General features: G+C 37.2%; 2 protein-coding genes across 8 annotated transcripts in view; one reads left to right on the top strand and one right to left on the bottom strand.

The window, feature by feature from the left end:
- The window catches only part of ORC3 (origin recognition complex subunit 3), a 75392-nt gene extending 66422 nt beyond the window's left edge, over window positions 1-8970 (top strand). For 4 of the 6 annotated variants that reach the window (XM_061427854.1, XM_061427853.1, XM_061427852.1 and 1 more), the window contains exons 18-20: window positions 827-943; window positions 1893-1972; window positions 2490-8970. In XM_061427854.1, the coding sequence (XP_061283838.1) occupies window positions 827-943; window positions 1893-1972; window positions 2490-2595 (303 nt within the window). In that variant the 3' untranslated portion in view covers window positions 2596-8970. The other 2 variants (XM_061427856.1, XM_061427855.1) reach the window with 2 other exon arrangements.
- AKIRIN2 (akirin 2) overlaps window positions 8769-16692 on the bottom strand; it is a 22705-nt gene continuing 14781 nt past the window's right edge. The window contains exons 2-5 of one of the 2 annotated variants that reach the window (XM_061427868.1): window positions 14053-14196; window positions 12108-12257; window positions 9778-9849; window positions 8769-9518 (exon numbers count right to left, since the gene is read on the bottom strand). In XM_061427868.1, coding sequence (XP_061283852.1) covers window positions 9508-9518; window positions 9778-9849; window positions 12108-12257; window positions 14053-14196 — 377 coding nt within the window. In that variant the 3' untranslated portion in view covers window positions 8769-9507. The remainder of the gene's footprint in view (window positions 9519-9777; window positions 9850-12107; window positions 12258-14052; window positions 14197-16692) is intronic. The other variant, XM_061427870.1, reaches the window with a different exon arrangement.

Below are 16692 nucleotides of genomic sequence, written 5' to 3'. Positions count from 1 at the left end.
TTTCCCATCTGAAAGGGCACGCAAACTAACATGCTAAGTAAGCATTGTGAGAGAATGCTGAGTAGGAAGGTGTAAATCATGGTTTTCAGTAATGTCGGTAGTGGGGTAATTGAATAATTTCATGTTTAAGGTACAGAATATCAATTATTTTTATATATAAGCCACGAATTAAAACTCTACAAAATCCATCTTTTTTTTTTTGGCTAGTATTGAGTCACAGAAGAGAACTGTTGTGATTTCAGAAGTTTGGGGGAGTATATAATTCACTTGTGTATATTTGAAAGAGATTTTGTTTCTTAATAAGAACCATCAATTTCAAATAGGTTGAAAAAACACTGATGGTTTTGTGGGGGATAGGATCTGCAATGCTGACAACACAGTCTTCTTTGAGCGACAACCTGTAGTCCTGGTAGTGGTATGTTGGTATTTATTAGTACAGTATAGTAATTGCTAGAATTCAGGTAATTAGCAGTGTTGGAAGTGGCAGTTTATTGAAAATCCACAATTTGATAAAATTTTATGGAAACCAGAAATGCATCAGAGTCTCAGTAATGAATAATGTATGATTTAAATGAAAAAAAAAGATTAATAATTAATGATGAAAATGAAAAATATTCCTGTTTTTTGATCCTGGCAATATCCATCCAGTGACTAGGAGCTAGGGAGATTTTGACCAACAACCAGTTAACTATTGGAGAATAAATACAACTCACAAAATAAAGGAAACCAAAGACTTCATTTATTAGTAATTTCAGGTTAATTAATTTGTGATTTTGTTCCTCATGATTTTTGAAAAGTAGTTATCTTAGTTTACTGTTATTTTTAGAATGAAGCACTGAGAAGTGAAGAAGGTTGCATTCCCAATGTTGCCCCAGACATCTGCATAGCATACAAACTGCACCTGGAGTGCAGCAGGCTAATCAACCTTGTGGACTGGTCGGAGGTAGGTCAGGGGGAAGGAGCAAGCTGTCTGTGTGTCTAACCAACCGTGACACCTTTCTTGGGCTGCTTTTATACTTTTGGTACTTTGGAAGTCATCTCTTACTTTCTCAGTCGCCTGTCTTTGGTTTGGAAAACATTATAAATCACCTGGCAAGTTTCTCCGAAAAGGCACCTAACTGCTCAGCAGTTCCACCCAAGCCCCAGAACGCTGATCCCAAACGCCTCAACCAAACTAATTCTGTTAATAATGCTATGTCCTTGCCAGGTCAAAATAAGTACATGTACGTTTTAGTATGTTTAACAAAAGCTAAACAGTTGAGGTCAGTTCTGTTATCCCACAGGATGAAACAGTATATTATTAACTAGCATTTCCCTTATTGGATGAAAGAAAAGAAAATATTGGAATAACTATACAACAGATTTAACAATCAGAAAGTACAAGGAATACTTGGCAAGGCAAAGGACAACTGTTATTATTCTTTAATAATTATTCTTTCCCTCTTCAGAATATTAGAAGTTAACTTTGTTAAAGGCCCTATTTGAAGTATGTCTTGTCACTATTTAAAAATATGGTAACTGGTTGCTTCCAAGAAAAATAGGCATTTTCCTGGGTGATGGAGGTTGGGAGTAGAGGATACAGGACAGCCTCATGCTTTTCAACTTTTTCAGCTTCTCAACTTTTATTTCTTGTTTTTCTCTGCACATTTCCTAGTTCTCTGAAATATAAGATTATTCGGGAACCATTCCACTTTCTTTTAATGTGTACTTATTTAAAGTGATCATCAGTGTAGTTCTGAGACCCTGAAATTTGGTACAATTTTTAAAAATGTGTAGCTACCAGCAGCAGCAATGTTTGACCTGGCTTAAAAATACAGAGCCTTTAAGTGCAAAAAAATAAAAGATGTTTGACAACAGCAGATTTTATCTTCCTCTGTCCTGTCTCTCAAAAGGCTTTTGCAACAGTTGTGACAGCTGCTGAAAAAATGGATGCAAATTCTGTAACCTCAGAAGAAAGGAATGAAATTATCCAGTATCCTTTTAAAATCAATTCTACAACGTCCAGGTAAGCATGCAGAATAGTTTATCGTTTCTCCAGATCTACACTAGAGATAGAACCATACCACACCAGAATAAGTTGTTCCTTAATACTTATTTCTAATTTAAAATGAGACAAATTGAAACTATTTGGTCTAAAACTTATATAAAGGTCGTTTTCCAAAGTTCACCAAAAATGTCCCAGAATGGTCATCATTGAATTCTCTATGTTTCTTAGGTTATTGATGTAGTTTAAGAAGTTGGCAGGGAAGCAATTTCCATACTCCTTGAAAGATGAGAACTAGATAAGTGGTAAGCACTTTTCCATTTGTGTCTTATTGACAGTAGAGTCTAATTATACTTAATGTTTTCCAGTAAGAGTTATAGTTTAATCTAGTAGTATGCATTTGAACTGTACTTCAGCTCACCAACTAATGTTTTAACACTGAGATTTTAACTCCCTTTTTTTGGGTCAGAAATACGTGGTGAATTTCCTTAGCTATAGCCTCCAGTGCTCGGTTTATTAGAGCTGTCTCTGAATTAGAACTTTTGGGATTTATAAAGCCTACCAAACAGAAGACTGACCATGTGGCAAGGCTAACGTGGGGAGGCTGCTAGACAGCAAACGAGTGAAGCCAGAAAGATAACAATTAGCCTAAGAGAAAAAGACCAGTCATGTTTACACACGGCTCAAAGAAGATTGTCTGGCAAGAAGAGAAGTATGGAATCCCTGTGTGATGTTTAAACAGAAAAGTAGACTGTTAACCCCAAACAGGAATGTATCAAAGCCCCTTTGGAGAATTTTGAAATCCAACAAGTAACACGCAACTAGAAACTTTTTCAGAATATCACTGCAGAAATTATGAATAAATTGTTCTTGAACATGAATAATAAATAAAAGTAATAAATTCCTTTATCTAAGAGAATCAGTTGATCTGCAGTTGATCTAATAGTATTAATACTTATTTTTGTTCTACCAGTTTCTTGCACTGGTATTCTTCACTTGTGTAAATTATGTAATAAGATGAATATTCTAGAGGATTATTTCTCTCCCTCCAGAGGTTCTAAAACTGCCTCTACTGCCCCATTTCCTTTAGTCTTACAGCTTAAAAAGTCCCAAGTTGTTTGGCTTTCTGATAAAAGACAGTAAATATTGTACTTTACGTTGACCCATCATGGAGTCTTAAAGAGCCTCAAAAATCTTTACAAATCACATCAATCCTTAGGGCTCAGATGAAATGACACCTGAATCTCTTCCATAATAAGAATTCAAATCAAGATAGTGAAACAAAGAGACCTCAAGTTCATTATTTAATGTCCTGGTTCCAAGAGAATTCTGGGATGTATCTTTAAGTATACTAACATACCAAAATTACCATGCAAATATGACTGGGAGGGAAAAAGTCCAAATTCAGTGAGGACTATTATAGTTGAAGACCTTAGAACTATGTACTTTTAGGTCTGTGTGTTTAGAGGACAAATTTAATATAAACAGACTTAATACATAACTTAAGCCTCATTAATTCTGGAGTATAAAGGAGGTATTATGTAAGCATAAAGGGCTCCTTAGCCCTGTGGCAACAAGGTGAGCTGAGATAACATTAATGGATAACCGCTGCCTTCTCCACTTCCCGCTTCAAAAACTTTTAAGTGCTAGATGAAATGTTCAGTTCAGTCACTCAGTCGTGTCCAACTCTTTGCGACCCCATGAATTGCAGCATGCCAGGCCTCCCTGTCCATTACCAACTCCCGGAGTTCACTCAGACTCACGTCCATCGAGTCGGTGATGCCATCCAGGCATCTCCTCCTCTGTCGTCCCCTTCTCCTCCTGCCCCCAATCCCTCCCAGCATCATTCTTTTCCAGCGAGTCAACTCTTCGCATGAGGTGGCCAAAGTCCTGGAGTTTCAGCTTTGGCATCATTCCTAATGTACCCCAGACAAATTGTCATAATGTTGCCAGGGTTAAAAAGAAAAGTAAATCCCAAGGTACCAGAAATAAAAAATAAATTCCAAGCCAGAGCAGAAAGTGTCTAGCCCAACAAAGCCTTGAGACAATTACCAGAGTTGCATTAGTTCAGATAGATTAAATGTCTTATCTTCATCTTAAAAGATGCTAGATTTCTTATTCAGCAGAATTGAAACACGTGTACATATGCACAAAGGGCTGTCAGCTTGGAAATTAAGGAATTCATGATGCAAATGAATGTATAAACACAAGAGGCTTTTGACACCTTGGAATCCATGTGTTAGAGGCAGAACTTCTAGGGGTCATCTAGGGGTCCCTGAAATGAGGCATAGAGCAGAGCAGATCATGGACATAATCAAAGACTAGATTTCTGTTGTGTGACATTTTCCAATGTATCTTCACAACACCTAGGTCACTATTTTTTCCTCAGTATTTCTAGCCATTCCCCTTCAGTCAGATGTGCCCTCAATCATGTTTCATTTTTGACTATGGTTGGTAAAATCTAGGTAAAGAATGTGTGATTGATTTGTTCACAAATTATTTATTGAGCATGTATCATGGGACACTGTTGCAGCAACTTATAAGTACTTCAGTGAGCATAGATCTTTGCCCTCACTGCATTCTATCAATAGCAAAGAACAATTATACAATGTTTAAAAAAAAAAAACAGCAAAAGGGAAGCAGATCATGCTGAACATGCCCTGCCTGAGATGGCGTTTGAATAAAAAGATTTAGCCATGATTTTATGGAAGAAGTGCATTTTAGATAGAGAACAGCAATAACAAGGGAAGTACGCAAGCTGCACTGGAGGAACAGCGAAGGCGGCCAGTGTGGGACACACAGTGAGCAGCAGGGAAACTCAGAACTGAATGAGGTGGAGTGGAGAGCTGTAGACCACTGTAAGGTCTTTTAACTTTTATACGTAGGAAGCCATCTAAGCCATCCTTTCAGTTCAGTCCAGTCGTGTCTCTTTGCGACCCCATGAATCACAGCACGCCAGGCCTCCCTGTCCATCACCAACTCCTGGAGTTCACTCAGACTCACGTCCATCGAGTCAGTGATGCCATCCAGCCATCTCATCCTCTGTCGTCCCCTTCTCCTGCCCCCAATCCCTTCCAGCATCAGAGTCTTTTCCAATGAGTCAACTCTTCGCATGAGGTGGCCAAAGTACTGGAGCTTTAGCTTTAGCATCATTCCTTCCAAACACCACCCAGGACTGATTTCCTTTAGGATGGACTGGTTGGATCTTGCAGTCCAAGGGACTCTCAAGAGTCTTCTCCAACACCACAGTTCAAAAGCATCAATTCTTCGGCACTCAACTTTCTTCACAGTCCAACTCTCACATCCATACATGACCACAGGAAAAACCATAGCCTTGACTAGATGGACCTTTGTTGGCAAAGCAATGTCTCTGCTTTTGAATATGCTATCTAGGTTGGTCTTAACTTTCCTTCCAAGGAGTGAGCGTCTTTTAATTTCATGGCTGCAGTCACCATCTGCAGTGATTTTGGAGCCCCAAAAAATAAAGTCTGACACTGTTTCCCTATTTATTTCCCATGAAGTGATGGGACCAGATGCCATGATCTTAAGTTTTCTGAATGTTGAGCTTTAAGCCAACTTTTTCACTCTCCTCTTTCATCAAGAGGCTTTTTAGTTCCTCTTCACTTTCTGCCATAAGGGTGGTGTTACCTGCATGTCTGAGGTTACTGATATTTCTCCCGGCAATCTTGATTCCAGCTTGTGCTTCTTCCAGCCCAGCATTTCTCATGATGTACTCTGCACATAAGTTAAATAAGCAGGGTGACAATATATAGCCTTGATGTACTCCTTTTCCTATTTGGAACCAGTCTGTTGTTTAGAAAGACCTTTAAAGGATCACTGGCTATGGAATAGGTGAGGAGACACAAATGAGGCAAAACAAAGACCACTTTGGAGGTCACTGGAATCACCCAGGCAAGACACAAATGTCTCCTACAAGGGTAGTAGTAGAGATGGTTGAGATTTTAGATGGAAAACAAGATTGGATGAAGGATGTGAGGAATTCAGTACTCTCTGAAAAGCTTCTGAATGGCGATGCCATCAACTGAGGAGTTGATACTAGAGGCAAGGAGCCCCAGGTCATCTCTAGACATGTTTTAAAGTTCGGAGAAAAGACCAGGCCAGCAACCAGCAAAGGAAAGAAAATCAGGCCAGTGTGGTGGTATCTTGCCACCAACTGAACAAAGTGTTTCAAATGTTGATTAGATTTAGCAATGCACAAAATGTTGGTGGCTAATGAGTGGCTGAAGAGTGAAGACAAAGCCTGGCAGGCATCACCTATCATAGCACTTTGTGTGATATAATAACAGAGATCATGGCATCATCTTATACCATGAAGTTTTAACATGAAACTAATAAATGCTTTAGACTTAACTTCCAGATTACAGTACGTTTAAAGCAATAGAAGAGTTAATGACATTAATTATGACAAATATTCAATAAGATGACAAGTTTAGTTGTTCCAGAAAGTCAGAATCTTAATTGAATTCTGCTTTAGGGAGAAAAAAACCTGCAAAAGACATTTTGAGGACAAATGGGAAAACCTGAATATGGATTAGATGTTAAATTAGGAAAGCATTCCTTTAAGTAGGAGGTAAAAGAGTCCACCTGCTAGTGCAGGAGACCCGGGTTCAATCCGTGGGTCAGAAAAAGGACAACCCACTCCAACAGTCTTGTTGGGAAATCCCATGGACAGAGGAGCCTGATGGGCTACATGTTCTTAAATAATATACATACAAAGCAAAAAGGGCAGAATAATTGTTCCCTTTAAGAGGATTGCTGGACTGTATTTTTAGCTTTTGATTTTCTAATAAAATTGACCAAAAAAGTGGGAGAAGAATAGAAGTTTAGAAAATTCTCGAGTTTTGTTCTAAAGATTATAGAACACAAAAATAGGTTAATACCTAGAGAGGAATTATAGGATCAAAAGACTTAGTCTTTTGTCAAGTTTTTTATGAGAATTAGATATAAAAGGAAAATGGGTGCAGGAGAGGACTGTTGGCCCTACCTTTGAATGAGCTAATGCTCCCCAGCTGGGGCAGAGGTAGGAGCACATAACTGCTGGAGCCCTATCTATGAGTAGACAGGGACAGGCTCATCAGGTGCTTTAGCAGGATATTCACTTATTAACAGCAGTTACTGTGTAATTTTGAAGTAAGGGAGTAACCCAAAAAAGGCGGATACAATCATTTCCAACCTTGGATCAGCTGGGGAACATGTCAAACAGATTCCAACAGTCTTCACCTCCCCTCAGTCTTCTAAAGCAGTCTCTAGGGGTAGAACCTGTAAAGGGCTCCAGTTAATGTTGCTGATGCAATAAATGTCTCATTTGGAAACCATTTTCTTTAGGATGTAAGTTCTTGCCATAGGCCAAAGATAGCATTGATATTTTTAAACTTACTGTATTTTTTTCACATTGCCTGTTTTCCCTATACAGGAAATTATATCCGGTGATTTACCCTAGTTACATTACAGTAACCGGGTACAGCTCAATACCAGCAGGGCCTTTTACTGTAAAGAATATGACGACTGTTGGCCGACTAAATTCTGTACTTATTGGAAGCAATTTCAGAGCTTTTTGGGAATTCAAAGTGAGGCTTGTATCTACTAATCGCCACCTACTGGGTCCATGTAAATCTTAACTGTTAATAAATCCAAGAAGTTGCCCACATTTTTCATTTTCTGAAATTACGTCACACACTAAATCAGTTAAAATCAGGAAGCAGCCCATAAGACAGAATTTTGGGGTCAGGTGGATAAGCAGAAATTTGGCTGTGGGGGAAATTTTGTTCTTGACCAAAGTTGAATCTAGAATTAAAAGGTTATTTGAGGGTCCATTCAGACTGCCAGCACTGGTTTTCCTTATAGCATATCCTCTATACCAGACCAGTTTATAAACTTTAAATCTACACGAAAAGTCACATGTGCTTATTATATGAAAAGAATGTTCATTTTGGAATGAAGAGGAGATAAAGCATATTTACATTCTATCCTCACTCCTCCATAATTTTTACTTACTCTTGCATTCTAAAATGCTGTCCCACTAGACCAGTGGTTCTCAGCTGGGGACCATTTTAACCCCCCTGCCCTGACATTTGTCAGCATCTGGAGGCACATTTTTGGTTGTCAGGACTGGGGGAGGGCATTACTGGCATCTAGTGGTAGAGGCCAGAGATGCTGCTAAACATCCTACATGCAGTAGTCTCCCCACAACAAAGATTGAATCTGGCCCCAATTGTCAGTAATGCTGAGGCTGAGAATCTGTCAGTCCATTAAAACCAGGTAGGATTATCCACCTTATGGCCACCCTTGCTACACCAATGTTTCTAAAGCACTTAATGGGCATATGGATTACCTGAGGATCTTGCAAAGGCCCTCTACCACTTTTTGGCCTTGTTTTAGACAAAGAATATAATTTTGGTGAAATATAATCACTAAAGTTAAAAAGGAAAAATAATCTTTTTTGTCTTCTACTAATTAGGTCAATTATAAACATATCCCAGTATATTTATGACTTAATTAGTAGAAATATGTTAATAGAATTTAAAAGAATTCACTGAAGCACTCTTTGGTCACTTCATTATAGGAAAGCTGTGTCTGGAAAGCACATGTGGAATGGGAATTAGATGTACTGAATGATGCTTTCATAGATTTTCCTTTAAAGTATACAGCTGTTAAAACTAACCTTCAATCATGCAATGAGAAGAGAGACAACTTGGAATCAGAACTCAGTTTATGAAAAGACTGATTTTGAAATCTTATCAGAAAATTGATTCCTGGAAAATGCTTACATTTAAAACACTGGCTTTATTCAAATACTACCCATCTGTACATTAAGAACAAGCAGATTAGAAGTAAATGGTTTATTCTTCCAACTAAATTCCAGTACTACAAGGGCAGTAAAACAATGATACACGGTGGGGGGAATGCAGCTATAAACATTCGTTAAAAAGACTGATAGAATAAATAAAAACTACCAAAAAAAAAAATCCCAACAGGGAAATCATATAAACCCATTTGAAACCCCAAGAAGTCCTGGAATACAGAAATGCCCTCCTCCTCCACTAGTTCATAGGAAGCACTGTAGGCTATTTGCTTAATAATGTCCTGGGATTACATCCTAAATTATTAACAACTGGTTATAGCTTGGTTGTAGTGCACAATTAAAATCACACTAACTTCATCTGAAGTGTCTTTCTACAGTTTTATTTACACAACCAGTGAAGGGCATGTTCTTAGAATACCAGCTTTAATCCTTTCCAAACATATTAATAGAAGCCAAATTGTAATGATACAGCAAATGAGGCCACTGGCATTAATACAGGTAGCAAAGGTCCACATCCGGGTGGTATTGACATCAAGGAAATTTCCAAATCCGGTTGCTGCCTAAGAGTGGTTGCCACTGACGAAAGCTTGAAATAACCTGTATTCACAGAGGGGTATTGGCATTGCTGCATGTCATAATTGGGACCTCTTGCAACAACTCAACAAGGAACAAGGCAGCCCATAAATGCAGAAAACGTGATTCATGAAACATCTAAAGGGAGAGAAAAGGAAAATGAGTGCAAAGTTCAGATCAAAATTTAAACACGCCAAAGCTTCATCCCTAATATACTGCCCTAGATATTTAAATAAGCAAAAGTAATAAGCCTGAGTAAAATTTTACTGCTTATTTCCTCCAAACTTTTTCTCCTTGATACTGTTAAGTTCTCTTGTGTATGAAGATAATTATAATAAATTATAACAAACATCTCCATAAGATTGTCTTGTATTTGGTTCAAAGATGAAATACTTACAACTAGCAGGCTGTTCTCCATATCGTCGCATTATCTGATCATGTGTAAACTTCACAAATGCATCATATTGTTCTATAAATAGAGGTAATTATCAATTACATGATTTGTAAAAATGCCCTCTTAATCTCTCAAGGCCAGAGAAACTCAAAAGTCCAATATATATATAGTGAAATAATTCTTATTTGGCACTTAGACACACAACCTCAATAGTAATAGCTTTTCAAATGGAAAGAGCATGGAGCTTAGGAAACCCACATCAGCTCAAATCACACAACCTCATGTATAAGCTGGGTGGGGCTTATTTCTTATTAAAAGTAAAGATATTTTTCCTCTGAAAATTATTATAAGTAGTCTATGAATGGTAATGTACTGCAATGAGAGAAAACAGGACAAAAAAGCATAGTAAAATATGTAATTAATCCAAATATCCACCTGTAACCTAATTAGATGCCACAGAAAAAGATGTTATATAACTAACAAATTCTCTCACCTATATTAGCACTAACTCCCTAATCATGAAGTTTACAAAATCAATATCCATTAAATCTGTGGCTTAAAAATCGGGGGGGAAAGTCTGATTATGTTAGCACACATATTTTATTTACTACACTTAAATTATCAAATTTTATGGAAAAAAATTTTCTGGATAATTAAAAGAATGCAGCAGATTGATAAAATTATGTACACAGTGCCAGTTAAATTTCAAGTCTTCAGACTGATGCAAAATTATGGTGAAAGGTACAAAGTCAAAAACCTCTTCAAACAATGTGACCGATAAAGAATTAATCTCCAAAATTTACAAGCAGCTTATGACAACAGCATCAAAACAAACAATCCACTCAAAATGGGCAGAAGACCTAAACAGACATTTCTCCAAAGAGGACAAACAGATGGCCCAATATGCACATGAAAAGATGTTCAACATGGCTAGTTATTAGAGAAATGCAAATCAAAACTACAATATCACCTCACAGTGGTCAGAATGGCTATTATCAAAAAATCCAAAAAACATGCTAGAAGATGTGGAGAAAAGGGAACCCTTCTACACTGTTGGTGGAATGTAAATTGGTACAGCCACTATGGAGAACGGTTTGGAGGTTCCATAAAAAAGTGAAAATACAGCTACCATATGACCCTGCAATCCCACTCATGGGCATATATCTGGAGAAAAACGTGATCTGAAAGGATACACGCACCCCAGTGTTCACTGCAGCACTGTTTACAAGAAGACGTGGAAGCCACCTAAATGTCCACTGACAGAGGAGCGGATAAAGAAGATGTAGTGTATATATATATACACAATGGAGTATTACTCAACCATTAATAAAAGTGAAACAATGTCATTCGCAGCAACATGGATGGACCTAGAGAGTGTCATACTAACTGAAGTCAGAGAAGGAGAAATTATATATATATCTGGACTCTAAAAAGAAACAATACAAATGAACTTATAAAACAGAGAGACTCACAGACTTAAGAAAATGAACTTATGATTGCTGAGAAGGAAGGAAGGGTTAGTCACTCAGTCAAGTCCAACTCTTTGCAATCCCATGGACTGTAGCCTGCCAGGCTCCTCTGTTCATGGGATTTTTCAGCAAGAAAACTGGAGCAGGTTGCCATTTCCTTCTCCAGAGGATCTTCCCAATGCAAGGATTGAACCCACATATCCTGCACTGCAGGCAATTTGTTACTGTCTGAACTACCAGGGAAGCCTGAGGAGAAGAGTTAGTTAGGGACTTTGGAAAGGTCATGTACACACTACTATACTTAAAATGGATAACCAACAAGGCCCTATTGTATAGCACATGAAACTCTGCTCAATGTTATGTGCCAGCTTAGATGGGAGGCGGGGGGTTTGGGGAGAATGGATACATGTATATGTATGGCTGAGTCCCTTCACTCTTCACCTGAAACTACCTCAAACATTGTTAATCGGCTAATACCCCAATACAAGATAAAAAAGTTCAAAGTTTGGAAAAATAACTTAAACAACCAAGTGTTTTAAAAAAAAAAACCCCACAAGCAAACTGTAGCCCTCCAGGCTTCTCTGTAAACAGCCAAAGCATAGGGTATTATCAAAAGAAATATCTAGTTTCCTAATATTGCTGCTCATCTACATGGCTAACAAATACTATTTCTTAAAGTCACTAAGGAGGGCCATGAGCTATAGCCAAGTTCATTTCCTTTCTTGAAATGAAATTCTCTGGTTCTCAGAGAGTATGCCTACCAGTGTATAGAAGGGGTAATTTAATTGATGTGTAAAATGTATGTGAGAAAGAATGCATTTCTTCGGATGAGTTTCTGGAAAGACTCTAAAACTCATCTCTTACCTGCAAGTTTTGTGTTCAGTATTTCTTCATATTCTTCTCGAACTTTCTCCTCACGTTCTTTCAATAAACGTTCACAGATCATCCCAACCTGCCGTAGAGTGAATAAGGGCTGTTCTTTTTTTAATGGTGAGGATGTTCCTGATGGAGTCCCTATGTACAACATGAACAAAAACCTCATCAGATTTAGAGGCATCATAGAAAAGCATCATCTAACTGAGGTGGTTTCATGTGAGTATTTCCAGTGCTCATATAAAAGCATTTTTCTATCAGTCTTTAGCACAGTATTTCCCTAGTCTTAAATCAGGTTTAATCCTATCAGCTTACAACTTTGGAAAGACACAGCAAAATGTATGCCATCAAACATAAGGGGGGAAAATGTGAAGGTGAGTTGAGAGAATAACAAAATACAAACAATAAATTTTTTGGTTTTAAATTAATTATTAGCCACGAGAGACTTTGTAAAAATAAATACTGAGAATATATTCCTAATATTCAACATTAAATTTTACAGTTCAGCATCCTTAAAGACTATTAATGTAGCAGCCACTTATACAGTGATAGATTTCTTCAGAATGCATTCCTCTTGAAGTATTTACTTAGGGTACTTTTATTTTCCAAAAACATCATTCCTCTTTTCTTGAAAAGAACATCTGAAATTAATATTTTTTAGAACTCAGGTTATGACAGTCACTCAAGATAACACTGCTGCAAGTATCCTATAAACAGAAATACACAGATTTGCTATCAATTGTTTGTCCTGTTTATCTGCCCCAATTCCTCTTTATACCTGCTCTTTATTAACTTGATGGCTGGGACCAGTTAACTGAGTATGTTTGTCCTGTGTCCAGCATCAGCTGGACAGAATACCAGAATTCTTGTGTACTGATATACAAGAATAAAGCATACCAGCTTTAGTCCACAGCTACCAAACTATCTTTATTTACTTTCAAAATCTCAGCTTTGCTGAGGCTGCCAGTTAATTGAGCTTATAAGAAGTAAACTGACAAATGAGAGGAGCTTGCTTTCCCACGATACAATCCTGTCTCTACCCTTACCTCCCCTTACCAAATTTCACCAACTTATCCCCTTCACGTGAGAGTCCCTTGGACAACACAGATATCAACCAGTCAATCCTAAAGGAAATCAGTCCTAAATATTCACTGGAAAAATTGCTGCTGAAGCTGTAACTCCAACACTTTGGCCACCTGATGCGAAGAACTGAGTCACTGGAAAAGACTGTGATGCTGGGAGAAACTGAAGGCAGGAGAAGGGGACGACAGAGGATAAGATGGCTGGATGGCCATCACCAACTCGATGGACATGAGTTTGAGCAAGCTCCAGAATTGGTGATGGACGGGAAGCCTGGTGTGCTACAGTCCATGGGGTTGGAACAGTTGGACCGAGCGACTGAACTGACTGAAAATTTTAAGTGTATATGCAAACTATCCTCTCCAATAAAAGGTAGGTAAAAACAGATGTAGCATCAAAATAATCAACCTTTAGGCATTATCCTAAAAGACAAGTGTGTGTGAGGGTGCATGTTCAGGGACATTTTTGGTAATAGGAGAAATCTCAAGTCTATCATTATTAAATAATTATGGGAAATCCGTAGAATGCAGTATTTAGCCAAGGCAAAGTATATCTATACCTGACAGAGAAGCATATGGCTGTATTTTTTTTTTTCTTTAATAGAGGCTATGAATCATAGCATTTATGGGCAAGTCCACTTAAGGGATGTTACCTACAGATGGCTGTCTTTGAGTCATGGGAATCCAAGTGGCTATTACCTTTTTTGTACCATATTTTTAAGAGATTATGAGTTACCTGTATAAATGTTTTTTCAAAAATCAAGGAGAAATAGGAGCTTGATGACTAAAGGCAATTTGTTTTCCTTTTTCCCATACTAAGTAACATTTCCTTTCACACTTATCAATTCTTTTATTACCTGGTGAAGCTGGTCCGCTGAGGAGAAATGCATGTGGCTGTGCATCAGAAGTACAACATGGGTCTGTCTGTTGAAAACTAGTTTCTAAATGTCTTCTCTTCTGCATGCGTTTATACTCTTGTTTTATGTTGTACAGAATTTGTTCTAGAAGAAAAAAAGTCAAAATTTGGCAAGACAAACACTTTCAAGTTAAAAAATAGGTTGGGTTCTACTGAAAATATTCTCTTCAAATATCTAGAAAACTTATGTTTTGGGAGGAATTCATTTCAGCATAACGGGAACACTCAATCAGAAATAACACATACACACCATCTGGAATCCAGCTATTCCAAAATGCCATTCTTTCTGAGCACTCATTAGTTTAAAAATAAGTTTTTAATTCAATGGTAAAGATAAAGGAGTCTGAACTGAAACATGTATTTCACTCATATTCTAAGAGTATCAGACTCAAAGGTCATTTATTCACCACACAGAGAACTATTAAACAGGCTTTTCCAAGACCATAAATAATTAGAAGCAGGGAGAAGTATGTAAAATACAGGTACACAAGAGTGAGAGGTGACAGCAATAGGTCAGCAAAATGACAGAGTTGACGTCAACTAAAAAACCATTATACATTAAGCAGCCATGGCCATTAATATTAAGCTCAACAGAACTGATGAGTATCACAGTCTTAGCAGCAAAGTTCTGTCCTATATCTTTGGGGTAAAAACCCATGTAAAGTGATTGGTACATCACTCATTAAAAGATGATTAATTAAAAACCACTACACTACAGTGCCACCCTCTTGAACCACGACCATCAAATGAGGAATGAAAAAGAAGCAGCATATCCTTTTAGGCCAGTATGATAAGTTTCAGAAGACTTCTAACTCAAAATAGTGACAGTTAGCCAGCCTCTTCAGAAAATCCCTCCCTGAGGTTCCTACTCCCTTCAAACAGACTTTCTTACCACCACCACAGTTCTTAAATTCATAGGATATCCATGGGAAACTACATCCCAGGGAGCTTGTTATTCCCGACTCAAAAGCAAAAGTAAACAAAAATAACAGGCAATAAAATGTTTTGTAAATATAATGGAGTGTAATTCCACACCATTCTAAAATGATGCAATTTTAAAATGAACTGAAATGCAACTGAAGGCTAAAGATTTATGTAAAATGAAAACAATCCTTTTTTGAAAAAGTTAATACTGGAAGGTGTTTTTAGGTATACACTTAAATCTTACTTCTCTTTTCTCAGTTTAATTTCCCCACTAAGAACTTTTAGAGCTTTTGAGAGAGAGACTGTAAGGGTATCAATCAGTCCCTTAAGCATTTAGAGTCTGCCAGTTTCATTACTATAACCAGAAAGCAATTAAAAAATAAAGTCTTGCAAATAAAATAAAAATTTTAAAAATGTCTTGCAAAAGACATCTAGTGAAGAGTCCATTTATGTAAAATTTTGTGTGTAAACAAATCTGTTTTAAATATACATGAATACAAAAATCACACATCGGAATGACTAACCTCAGGATGGTTGTTTGAAAGTCTGTAACATTTCTCAAAATGTTCTATCATTTGTTTATATTAAACATGGTCATCATTTTCAGTCCTTTTCCATTTATGTGAAATTGTAATTTAAAACAAAGTTACCAATGTGAAATAAAATAGCAATAGCTATCTACTAAACAGCTAAGCACCATAAGAGAAACATGCTTCCTAAGATTCAGAGGTGTCCAATAAAACCAGTGCAACATCCTGTACCAACCAGGTCAGGCACACATATCCTTTTTTCAAAAAATAACTCTTTCAGTAGCAAAATTCTTTAAGAGGTTTCTAAAATAATGATGTTTCGATCTCATAGCAGGCTTCACTCATTTATCATTTTATGTTCAGTTACCATCATGCTGATCAAAAGTACCATTCAAAGCTTACTCACGAAGACTTCAAATATAATAGCACAAAGTAATTTGGCTTTAACTTCTTTTGTGTGACTTATTCTTTGATCAGTGTGGTGACAAAACTGTTCTCAAGATTACTTATTCTTCCTTTTGCTTCACCCAAAGCACAACCAAATGTACCAAAAGAATAGCTGTAACAATTTGTTCATTTGAAAGTCTTGAACAAGTTCTAGCCTGAGAAGAAATATATGGTAAAACTTTTAAAAATTTAGCTTTATATATATCTCCATACTATCTAAAATTTAAGAGATTTTATTAAGGACCTGTAAGGCACAACTTAAAATGAATTCACCAATTTAAAAGTACAATTTGATGAGTTCTGACAAGTGCATACATAGTTCTGGAACCACCACAACCACAATAAAGAATTTTATCACCCCAGCTGTTCTCAGTCACCACCTTTACCGCCACTACTTTCTCTGCTGTCAGTTTTGTGTTTTCTAAAACTGCTATCTTAAAGAGTAGATTTTTGTCTTCTTTCACCCAGCAAAATGGTTTTGAGATTCATACATGATGTTACATCAACAAGTAATCCCTTTTTGTTAATTAGTATTCCACTGTGTATATACGGTATATATCACACCTTATCCATTCTCCTTTTGGTGGACATTTGGACCGTTTCCAACTGGGGGCTATTATGAATATTCAAGTACAAGCCCATAGGTGGACAAATTTTTATTTCGCTTAAGTAAATACCTA

The sequence above is a fragment of the Bos javanicus genome, chromosome 9, assembly GCF_032452875.1.
Source record: "Bos javanicus breed banteng chromosome 9, ARS-OSU_banteng_1.0, whole genome shotgun sequence".
Classification (NCBI taxonomy): Eukaryota; Metazoa; Chordata; class Mammalia; order Artiodactyla; family Bovidae; genus Bos; species Bos javanicus.
The sequence above is the reverse complement of the archived record's forward strand: the minus strand, read 5'-3'. Positions and strand labels throughout refer to the sequence as shown.